The following is a 12,253-nucleotide window of genomic DNA, read 5'->3' as shown; positions in this document are numbered from 1 at the left end:
TGCTTTTTGGCTTCGGCAGTTTTACTTCTTGCTGTTTTTGCTAACTGAAGTGTGCTAACCCAGGAAGTGGGTTTTGTATTGTAAGCCTCAGGGCTGCATGATTTGGGTGAGCTCTGCCAGCCAGTGGCCATCTATAAAGCCTTTCTATTGGACTTAAAAGTCTGTGTGTCCTCTGAAGGAGTTCCCTCCCAATACACATATATAAAATGTTTAATTGTGAATTCATGTTTAGTTACTTTGAAAGGGACTTTGGGACCAGATCTGTGAAGACGGCCAGGGGTGGGCAGAGCACAAAGTGTGATGCACGGTAGGCAGGCAGTGTTCTCCACACAGCAGTCAAGGCTGCAATCAGGAAGGAAGCAGAGGGAGGGCCCATCCAGCTTCCTGTCATTTCCTCTCCTTCGTGCAAATGCCACCCTTTGCTTTGTGGCATTTGCCCCCATTAGTACCCAGAAACCACAATCTCCATGCTCTCGGCGGCCTTTCATCCGTCTCTATGGCTTGCAAGTACCCGCGTCCTATTTGCTGGTGTGAAAATCTGTCTTTCCTTCCCCTCTCCTGCTCTGCATTCGTTCCTTTCTCCCTTCTCACATTCTTAATTCATTTCTACCCGTGTGTAGCCACTTAACAAAGATCTGCCTGTGGCCCCATTTTCCTTTGTTTTGATGTTCTCATTTCCTGCATAATGCAAATGGAATATGCTGGAAGCTCTCTGGTTCCCCCGGGTGGCTGTGATCTCTTAGGGCCAGTCCCAGGTCACAAGTGAGAGAAGGGGGGTCCAGTGTTAGGAGCTGATAGACTGGTGCCATCAAAGCTGTTGAGCTGCTGTGGTCACCCATTAGACCCAGGTGACAAAGTTCATGCCACTGAGGTGAGACTGGGCATTAACTCTCAATCACTGGCTTTCCGTTCTCAGGTGTTTATCCCATGGCCACTTGGTAGTCCATGCCTTGCTATCTGCATGCTTGGCTATCACTTTGCTTTGGGACCCAGCTCATCTTTCCTTTTAGAAGTGGGCTGTCCCTGTAGAAAAGGTAACTCCTCTGGGTTAGACATCAAGGATAAAAGTTTACTCCCTTTGGTCTACCTGCAGACACACGCACGGGAAGCCTGCCTCTTGAGTCTTTTTGCTAGGGTAGACTGGGGGCTTCAGATTTGTAATCCTGCTCTTCTGCATTAAGAAGAGCCCTCTTCTCATCAGGTTAGGGTAGTAATAAAAATAATAAATGTGACTATTACTGGCCATAGTTTTGCATGTGAGCTCTATTAAGCACTTTGCATATGTAGTCATAATCCTCAAAATGGTTTTGTTTCTGCAACCTTTATTGTATTCACTTAAAGATGATGAATCCAAGATCTAGATGGGTTGCTAGAGCTTACACACCTCTCCCACATCACCAGTTTGGGTTTGTGTGGCTGTGGGAAGGAAGGTCTATGTGAAGAATGAGGCAGTTCACAAGTAGAGGTGAGTAACCTGGGCCTTCGGCCCCCTACAGAGTCCCCGAAGGCTGAGGGATTAGCACTCTGGCACACCTGTGACTCTCCACCTGTTCGCGATGTTCCAGGTTAAGTACATTCAAGTCCACACAGCAGTGAGCGGAGAGCAGGGCTTGCAGCAAGAGGGCTCCAGTGCAAGGACTAACTAGACCTGGTCTCCAGAAGCTGTGAAACGCATGGGACCGAGTTCGCTGTGGGGAGACAAGGGGCTCTTCACTCTCCCTCATGTCTACGTCAGCCTAACCCCCACCGCAGGTGATTTAATTCAAGCTCTTGATTTTACAGAGGAGGGACAGAGATTGAGAGTTGGGATAGCCTGTCCAAGGACCCTGGGCTGCTGGGGGGCAGAACTGATTGAGATCTCGGGTGTCCTGACTTCTGGTCCAGGCCTGGTTGGCTTTGGCAGTGTTCAGAATTGCTTCACACGCAGGTGACCATCTTGTCTCTTTGCATAGAAGTCAAACCTTGTGTCTCGGGGTTCTTTTCTATGTTCAGCAGCCGCTCTCACCCGCCATGCTGAGCTCAGAGTGAACAGTCTGCCTGTCCTAGTGCCACTGTCCAGAGTGGGTGATCTGCCTGTCCATTATCACTATCCAGAGTGGGTGATCTGCCTGTCCATTATCACTGTCCAGAGTGGGTGATCTGCCTGTCCATTATCACTGTCCAGAGTGGTGATCTGCCTTCTTTCCTTCCTTTCTGCTGTCTTTCACTTCCTGGTGATCTGCCTGTCCATTATCACTATCCAGAGTGGGTGATCTGCCTGTCCATTATCACTGTCCAGAGTGGGTGATCTGCCTGTCCATTTCCTGTCCATTATCACTATCCAGAGTGGGTGATCTGCCTGTCCATTATCACTATCCAGAGTGGGTGATCTGCCTGTCCATTATCACTGTCCAGAGTGAGTGATCTGCCTGTCCATTATCACTATCCAGAGTGGGTGATCTGCCTGTCCATTATCACTGTCCAGAGTGGGTGATCTGCCTGTCCATTATCACTGTCCAGAGTGGGTGATCTGCCTGTCCATTATCACTATCCAGAGTGGGTGATCTGCCTGTCCATTATCACTATCCAGAGTGGGTGATCTGCCTGTCCAGTGCACTGTCCAGAGTGGGTGATCTGCCTATCCATTATCACTGTCCAGAGTGAGTGATCTGCCTGTCCATTATCACTGTCCAGAGTGGGTGATCTGCCTGTCCATTATCACTATCCAGAGTGGGTGATCTGCCTGTCCATTATCACTATCCAGAGTGAGTGATCTGCCTGTCCATTATCACTATCCAGAGTGGGTGATCTGCCTGTCCATTATCACTATCCAGAGTGGGTGATCTGCCTGTCCATTATCACTGTCCAGAGTGAGTGATCTGCCTGTCCATTATCACTATCCAGAGTGAGTGATCTGCCTATCCATTATCACTGTCCAGAGTGATCTGCCTGTCCATTATCACTATCCAGAGTGGGTGATCTGCCTGTCCATTATCACTATCCAGAGTGGGTGATCTGCCTGTCCATTATCACTATCCAGAGTGGGTGATCTGCCTGTCCCATTACCATGGCCAAGCAGCTGTCCTGTCCACTCTACCAGAGGCTGCAAAAGTTGTAAGAGAAGCTCAAGTTTTTCTGGAGGAAGCTGGTTTTCACCATCAGCAGTTTGAGAATGTGCAAATTTCTATTGAGATGCACATGCCTTCTCTGAACCAGGAACTGACATCCTTCCTCCATGGCTGTCAATCAAGCCCCGTGCAGCACAGGGACGTGACCTTCGCAGTACCTTTCTTTTAGCTGCTGACAGGTGACAGAAGACGCTGAGCTTAGATGACATTTTCATGACCCAACCTATCAGAAGTTTTGACCCACAAAAGTGCTCAACTCATCAGTAGCGTGGGGAGAGCTCTGGACTGGGTTCAGAGCTCAGGGATGAAGGCTTCCATGCCTGGTAGGTTTGTGATTGGGAGTGTGAGTCTTGTGCTTGCAGACAATGGGCTCAAGAGCCATGGAGATCAAAGTAGCCCTACGTAAGTCACCTGACATCTCTGGGCCTCGGTGTTGCTATCTGTAAAATGAATACCAAAATGGTGTTTCTTCAGTGGAGTTTTAAAAAATTATCTTTTATGTGCCCACATGTATGTGGAGATCAGAGGTTAATTTGTGGGAACTGATTCTCTACTCCCAGAATGGAGGGAACTCAGGTCACCAGGCTTTAGAGAAGTGCCTTTATGTCCTGATCCATCTCAGCAGTGTGGGGTTTTGTTTTTTGTTTTTTGTTTTGGATTGTGTCATTTTCCCAAGGCTGATGTCAGGCATAGCATATAAGTCTCCAAGAGTTTAGTTACTATGACGACCATAAACAGGAGCCACTAATACATCTGGTGAGAGGTCGCATTGTGTCTGCTGTGTAACACTTGCCCAATAAACACAACAGCAATAATAAAGGCTGACACTAAGCAAGGGTCTTACCAAGTTTCAGCTTCCAGAAACTCACAGATACTTGGCTGGCTGCTATCCTCATTGAGGTTTCGGCAAAGAGCTATGTGCTGGGACACTACTTTGGAGAGCTGGTCATCTGAGGGCTGGAATGCATTTGCTCCTTCATGCATTTCCTTACCACCCTCTTTAAAGCCCACCTCTCCCATCGGTGTGGTGGAGAGAAATTGCCAGAGGTATTACAGGAAGTAGACAGATGCAAGGGCATGGAGTAGATGTAACCTTAGATCATGGAAAAGGGGCCACCAAGCACCGGCCCTCCTGGTTCACCCCAGGTCTGGTTTTCACCAGCGGAGTGAAAATGGTTTGTTGTGTCAAAAGATGAAACGGGAACTCATCAGAATCTGTCTATGTATATGCATCCATATCTGTATCTATAATTTGATTCCCTAACTCCTTCCTTGGCTATGACACTGCAGTCTACAGAGACTAGGAAACAATGTCAGACCTCCGGGAAAGAATGGCTTCAGGAGCAAGCCAGCAAGGTTGGAAAGGCAGACACTCAGCAGGGCTCTCCACACTACCCTGTGTCTCCTCCATAGGTCCCATCATTACAGGCACACCTGATGACAGGTTGGAGGTACTGAAACTTTTTTTTTAAGACTTATGTATTTATATTGTATAGTGTTCTGCCTGCATGCCAGAAGAGGGCACCAGATCTCATCATAGATGGCTGTGAGCCACCATGTGGGTGCTGGGAATTGAACTCAGGACCTCTGGAAGAGCAGCCAGTGCTCTTAAAGACTGAGCCATCTCTCCAGCCCCAAGCACTGAAACTCTTAAAGATGGAGGAGGCACACATCACACATCCATATGCAGGTATGTCCAGTGACATTGCCCCACAGTGTCGTCAGGTACAAAGTTCATGCTTAAGAATTGCACAGTTGAGTTACAAAAATAATTTGCCAAAAAATCTCATGTTGACTATTTTGTGCTGGCCCACATTTATCACTACACTCAGCTACACATGGCTGTGTGCTACAGGCCAGACATGTCTGCCCAGGTCTAATGCTAAGCCACATGCTAAAATGCTAAGAAAAATACACTTGGTATCCTGCACTTTAAAAACATCTCTCTGTCTCTGTCTGTCTGTCTCTCTGGCACATGAGTGTGCCATGGTGCTTGTATGGATGTCAGAGGACAACTTGTGGGAGTTGGTTCTTTCTTTCTACCACATGGATCTCAAGGATGAATCTCAGGTCATCAGGCTTAGTGGCAGGTGGCTATCTCCCGAGCCAGCTCAATGGCTTTTACCTGTCTTTTTGTAATGATCAGTACGAACTGGTAACAACTCATCAACTCATTTCCATTGCGAAAGTTTCTAGCATCAAGGATTAGTCTCCCCTTTGAGTGGTTCTCATTAAAGAGCTGTAGAGGACTCACAGGAAGTTCTTTCTTACTGTGGCTCTGGGTTCTCCCAGAGCAGGATGAAGCTAGCTTCCTGCAGTGAGGTGAGGATGGAGGGGTGCTGTGCTCACACAAGAGCTGAGCATCCACAGGGGTTCGGTGTGGTCCCCCTTGCTAGTTTTCTGTCTTGACCCTCACTTTCTGTTACCAGAACTATGTTGTCAACCATTGTTCTAATGTTATTTCAAAATATTTTCATCAACTGCATGTCTTTTCTTGGACAGAGGGAGCCTGTCTTCCTCTTCCTCACTGTTCTTCATCCATCCAAGTCCTCTCTGTTCTAAGCTTCATTTTCACTTTCACTGTCAGAGCTCAGAGCCCCATAGTCTCTCTTCTGTCTCATTCCTCATGTGCACATCTGGTTTCCTGCCTTTATTCTGCCTCCACTGAGTGACTGAGATGCACATCTGCTTGTGTCACTGAACTGCTCCATGCCTAAGAGTGACATCTGACCTTACGTACTTGGCAAGTGTCAGTTGACTGACAGAGCTTCTCCCTAGCCATGTGCATCCGGTTTTAATCATACTAAGAGGGAACCAGACAGAAACCCAGGGGACAAAACCCATCAAGCTCGACCCTCGTCTCCTCCTCAGGCTCATGGGTGTCTCTTGGGACTTTGAATGGCCAGACACTGTGGGCATCCTAACTTGACTTTGTTTCATCTGCAGCCAAGTAAATTAGAGAGTGCACAAGCCATCCTGCCTCCAACCGCTCTCCACAGAACTGTAGGTAAGAACGAGGAAGAAAAAAATGATGTTCTGTATCAAAAACATAATATAAAAAGGGCTTTGGAGGCTTGGACACAGGGCCTGTGGAGTTGTTAAAGAGCAGATGAGGCCTTTGGACAAAAGAGGAGGTGTTGGGTACAAGCTGCTTCCTGTGATAAAATGTCCACCACCTGGGACAGGCCGGAGGGCAGTGACCACGCTGGAGTGGAGCTGGGGAAGTTGTTGGACCTGTGGGTCATGGTAAGTTGGAGAGAGAGCAGCTTTAGAGTTCCATTTGCTTCACGTTCCACAAAGGCTGATGTAGCATGGGGAATGGAGCTATGAGGCCAAGAAAATTTCCCGAGAGTCTGCTGGCCATACAGAGCTCCTTTTAGCATTTTCCTCTCCACGTGGGTTCTGGCTTGGCAGGTGGGCCCTGCTTCCTATTGACAGCACTTGCCAGCTCTGGCTGTGTGTTAAACACTCAGGGGATGGTTAGGAAACACCAGCCCCAGGGCACCCACCCAGTCCCAGCTGGATTTCAGGGCCTGTACTTTGGACACCAGTATTTTAAAATATAAACAGACGGAAATGAAAGGGAGAGCCACGGACTAGGAGAAAACATTTACAAAGATACACATTTAAAACCAGGTTTGACAACTCACACCTTTAATCCCCACACTTGGGTTGCAAAGGCAGGCGGACCCCTATGAGTTTGAGACCAGCCTCGTCCACATAGTGAGTTCCAGGCCTGTCAAAGCTATATAATGAGACCCTATCTCAATAAAACAAAAACTACACATTTAATGAAGGATTTGCATCTAGAATATATAGGGAAAAAGTTGAGCTAAAGCCTCACGTATCCTAGGCTAACCTTGACCAAGATGTGATTTCAGAAGGGCACCAGGTAGAGCCAGTGCTGAACTCTGGACCTCCAAAATGACAAGGTAAACACCTGTAGATATAGGTTAGCTAGATTCTGGGATTTAGTTAAAGTAACAGAAGTAGAAAATACACCTAGCTTGAAAAGACATAGTGAGCCAAAATACTCTATTTTACAGCAGGTACCTAAAATAGAATTTGACACAGGACACCTTGCTGTGTGCTACACTTTGTACCATGTACTTGGTAGGTATCTCATTTAGATCGCACAGCAACTTTACAATAAAGATATTTTTATTTTCAAAATGGGGAAACCAAGGCTTAGAGAAGCTCCAGCGCTTGCCTTAAGTTTCACAGCTAGTCAGTAGCTTAACTGGGTTCCAAGTCTAAACTCAGCCTTACTGATCCCACATCACTTCAGATTTTATATTTTACACATTTCCCTCTCTGATGTCACTTCTTACCTTTAGCCTCACTTGGTTAGTATTTTTATTCCAGTGCAATTTCCACTGATCTTACCACTTTCTCTTTTCTGTTTATTGTTACTAATTTTTGTTAGCACACGAAAGAATGGGCTTCACTGTGACATTTCATTTGGGGCCATCTTTGGACCCTGTGCACATTCACTCTCCTGATCCAACCAGTCACCGTGGACACCATCACTCTCATGGATTCCTGTCCTCAGCCTCCCTGGTGTTCAGCACAATTTGCTTCTCCTTTGCAAGCACCCTTAACGCCATTGTTCTTTTCTCTCTGCTCAGGACGAGCTAAGTTCTGTTACTCTAGCATCCCCTTTACTCCCTTCTTCTCACCAAGCAGCAACTGTTGCTGGAGACAAACACAGGTTGTAGACCAGGCTTCCAGGTGCTGAGTCAGGTTTTAATGAAGGCCAGGAGAAGGGAAACAGGTATCACCAAGGGTGGAGATGGAGAGGAATAGGGCTATTGTTATGGAGCAGTGGGAAGGTTTCTTAAGTTCTAAGTGATATGGGCATGGGCAGGGGTAGGGAAATTAGATTGGGGGGTGGGATTTGTGACCAAAGAGCACAGTAGTGTAAGACCAGGCTGGTGAAAACCCACTGTGAATCTGGTAATATTGGCCCAAGCTATTTTGGTTTTGGCTCTGACTGAGGCTCTGAAGGATCCTGGCTGGCTTCAGCAGGCAGATGAGTCAGTCAGAGAGTGTGGAAAGATGCTCTGGATGGGGCCATCTGGAGAGATGGGGAGAGGCAGGTGTTTCTCTTCTGGTGCCTGGTGCGGTGGTGAAGATAAGCTGCCGAGGGGCATCGGGGTCTGTGGTGGAGCCATACCAGGAGTAGGCTGGGAAATGCTAAACAACCAAATTCCACGGCAAACAGCAGCAGCAAAACCGCCGTCTCACCACAGCTGATTTCAGGTCTGCAGTGTGATGTCACTGACTGTTAAGCTGGAAAGTGGTGTGACCTATCAGGGCTGCCGAACAGCTGGTACAGGCTGGCTCCAGCATCGTATGGCTTGGTGAGTTCTGAGCTCTCCATCAGTGAAGAAGGAGATATTACACAGTGCTGTGAGCACCGAGGCGGGGGATGGACTCCCAGGATGCATTGCATGTGAAGGATGATTCACATACAGGAATCATCTCAGCCTGGGGCCTGTACCCAACTAGAATAGGGTCTAGGGAAAGCTGTATAGCACTCATTAACTGGCAGGGATCTTAGGTGTCTCTGTCCTATGCCCCTGTGTCACCTGGAAAAAGAGTTTTAAGGAGAGATTGTCTACATTGGGTTGGTTTGTGGGCATGTCCATGGGAGATAGTCTTTAAGTTATTTGATGTGGGAAGACCCAGGCCACTGTGGGTGTGTACCGTTCCCTTGATGGGGGTCCTGATCTGTTGAAGACTAGAGAAGTCGAGCTGAGCGCTACCCAGCAGACAAGTGACCATGGATGCATTGTCTTCGTCCTGTTCCTGCCCATGGCCAGCTGGTTCATGATTCTTTGCTGTAACCCACAGTGATGGACTGTGCCCGAAACCTCTCTACATCTTAAGTTGCTTCTGGGTATTTTATTACAGCAGCATACTGACACCAGAACAGATGTCTGCCTGTTGTTCGGCCACCTCTAATCAGTTCTATAATGATGGTCTGTGTAGAGCCACAAACCTGTGATGAATAATTTTTTGTCAAGAAAATTTAGGAATTGAATTCATTCATGTGAATAATGCATTTCATTTTGAAGGGACAGGAGTCCTTTAATCTGCATAAACGCAGTTTGTTAGAGTTTTCATGCAGAAGAAAGGTTGAGTCCAGGAAAGGGGAAAGGGTAGAGTTGACTGCTAGGCTTGGTCCCGGTGGATCTTCCCTTATTAAGTGAAAACCGTCAGGTAACAGCCAGTATACTTTGGGGTTTGCTGTTTGTAGTCTGTCTTCCTCCTTCATGGACGGAGACTAAGTATTAATATTTAATAGGATGGATGGTGCTGCAGGGCTGTTCTTGTGATGCTGCACACAAGTCACAGAACTCCTGTCCTGCCTTAGAACTGCTGCGCTCGAAACAGTGGAAGAGTCCAAACGCTCACTGCCTGTGCATCGCTGACACACACAATCGGCTGCCCGTGTCCAGCAAAATCTCATGTTTGTGCCATGGCCACCAAGAATTAGGGTATTCTCTTTTTCCTTTTATCTTTTTAAAAAAGTTGTCTTTTGACCTACTTCTGGCACTCTGGGAAGATATATGTCCTTCCTGCAGCTCTAGAGGAAATGTAGGAAAGGGCGGAAGGCGATAGGAGACCCAGACATTCCACCAATCACCGACCGACTCGTAGGCCTTGGTATCCTGCTTTTGAATTGCTTGTATGATCCCGTAGGGAGAGAGCGGCTGCCGACCTCCCTGTAGGTGATGGTTCACCAAGGCCGTTGAGGCGGGCAGTGATGTGTCTCTACAGAACGCACTACATCCTGTTTCTTGGCTTCCCCCTCCAAGTCCCAGTCACGCCAGAGGACTTGCTGCCCTGCTACTCTCTACATCCTTTGCTATTGTTTTACACTAGCTGTGTGCTCCTCTTGCTAGGAGACTCAACCCATCCTCCAAGGAAACAGAGTAACCGGAACATAGCAGAGGGTGAGAAGCTAGGAGACCAGAAACCCGGGCACCAGAACGGTTGCTTGTACTGAAACCCCCAGAAAATGGAAGCTATTACAATCAGGTCAAAACCTAGTCCCTTTTCTGCCCAGCATTGACCAAAAAAAAGAGCAGACAAGCCCCTTCACCGCCCCTTGGGGCAGCTCATTGCTGACTCTTCTAGAAGAGGCTGGAGAGACGGCTCAGTGGGAAAGGTGTCTGCTGCCCACACTGCCAGCGTGGGTTCAACCCCCGGGACCCATATGGTGGCAGGAGAGAACTGGTTCCCACACGGTGTCTTCCACACACAGGCTCTGGCATGTGCCCCGCAACACATGAATAAACAAACGTGAGTGGAATGAGCAGCAACCAGGTCAGCGAGCTGTGGGACTTCTCTAGACACTCACCTGATAATATAGATGCAACAGCCGCAATGATGAAGGACACAATGACCCCAGGTCCTGCCATTTCCTTGGCCACCAGGCCAGACACCACATACATGCCAGTGCCCACGCAGCTGCCGACTCCAAGAGAGATGAGGTCCACGGTGGTGAGCACCTGGGCTAGCTTGGTACCGTGCGCTGTGGTAGCTCCAGTTCCTTCCAGCATGGACTCCACTGGTTTGGTGCGCAGGATCCGAGAGTGCATTGCATACCAGGCAGCCCCCCACTGCACCCGTCGGGGGTCCAGTGAGGCCAGAAAGCCACTCATCTTGAACAGTAGGGTTGCAGTGAAGGTTTGCTGATGGAAAAGGACCACAGAAGCCTTAGTGGACAACCCTGGAACTCATGGAGCAATGAGGCGTGTCCTTTTAAGAAAGGCCCAGTGGGATCCAAAGCAGCCTTGACTTGGACATGAATGTCTGCAAGAGAAACACAAGAAAGAAGATAAGAACAGTGGGAAGCAAACCAAGACTTGGAGACACATTGGGCACACCCTCATGAGCAGGCACAATGAGAGTGTCCTTTGTGCTTTGTCCTTTGAACATGGGGACATTCCATTTCTGAGTTCTCCCTTCTGAGTTCCCTCCCAGTCCCAAGCCTGAAGCTTGCCTTGTGTCTCATAATCATCCCAGAGGCTGATTTACTCTAAGACGCACTGTAAGCCATTTCCTTCCTCTGTGCCTCCGTCTTAGCAATTCACAGGTCAATAAAGTCTTGATGAGAACGAAGACACTCTGAAAAGATGGGTATACCTTTCCTTTGTAGATTTCAACCATACTTCAAGGAACTAGATTTTCTCTAGGAATTTCATGCAGGGAGAAGGAAGAAGTTTTGACCCTGGTGCCAGCTGGCGGAATTCGTCCTCCAGAAAGATACTTCACACAGTTCTGACAACTTGTCAGGGCTCCTCACGGGAGAGACTGAGGCCTGGATGTTGATGTTGGGACCACTGACAAGGGCTGCTTAGCTATGCATGGCTTTCAATAGCTCTCTATTTAAGCCCAAATCTCATGTTAGGACCCCAAAGATGGACTTGGAAGAGAGGCTAAACCTTTTTGTTTTCTTCCCAGTGTTGCCCAGTGAATACATCTCCCCTTTCGACTTTTAGCTATTAGTTTGTCTCTCTCACTTGTCCATCGAAGTCGTTAGTTTTCTGTTGCTCTGATAAAACATTCTGACAAACACAAGTCAAGGAAGAGTGGGTCTATTTTGGCTTATGGTTCCTGAGGGGTAGAGTCCATCATGGTGGGGAAGGCCTGGCATCAGGCAGGGAAAGTATAGAAGCAGGAGCAGGAAACTGGCTCGTCACACTTTCAACCACACACAGGAAGCCGAGAAGGAACAGGAGCATGCTGAGGCTCTAAAATCTCTACTGATGTACTTCTCCAATGAGGCTCCACATCCCGAAAGTTCTATAATCCTCCAAATAGCACCACACTGGGAATCAAATGCTCAGGTACAGAAGCCTATGAGGGACATTTCTCATTCAAGCCACCATATCTACTGAGAACAGGTGGACAAACCTAGTTCATTAGGGCTGCCAGAACCTTGGCTCTGACCCAACAACTCCAGTAACAGAGTCATCTGCTTAGTTAATGTGACAGGCAGGTCAGCACATTCCTATAAGGAGCCGAGGACAAGACCCGGCTCATAAGAAGCACCCAGCTTCCTCAACCCTATGTACTTCTTACTTGGCTCTGCCAAGATTTGATCTGTGATCCTGGGCATGTTCTTTGTGGGC

At 48.0% G+C, this 12,253-nt stretch overlaps 1 protein-coding gene across 2 annotated transcripts in view; it reads right to left on the bottom strand.

The window, feature by feature from the left end:
• Slc7a14 (solute carrier family 7 member 14) overlaps window positions 1-12,253 on the bottom strand; it is a 122,710-nt gene that overhangs the window by 50,321 nt on the left and 60,136 nt on the right. For both annotated transcript variants that reach the window (XM_028872599.2, XM_028872598.2), the window contains one exon: window positions 10,477-10,931. In XM_028872599.2, coding sequence (XP_028728432.1) covers window positions 10,477-10,780 — 304 coding nt within the window. In that variant the 5' untranslated portion in view covers window positions 10,781-10,931. The remainder of the gene's footprint in view (window positions 1-10,476; window positions 10,932-12,253) is intronic.

This window comes from Peromyscus leucopus, chromosome 6 (assembly GCF_004664715.2).
Source record: "Peromyscus leucopus breed LL Stock chromosome 6, UCI_PerLeu_2.1, whole genome shotgun sequence".
Classification (NCBI taxonomy): domain Eukaryota; kingdom Metazoa; phylum Chordata; class Mammalia; order Rodentia; family Cricetidae; genus Peromyscus; species Peromyscus leucopus.
Note: the sequence above shows the minus strand (reverse complement) of the source record. Positions and strands in the feature narration are given on the sequence as shown.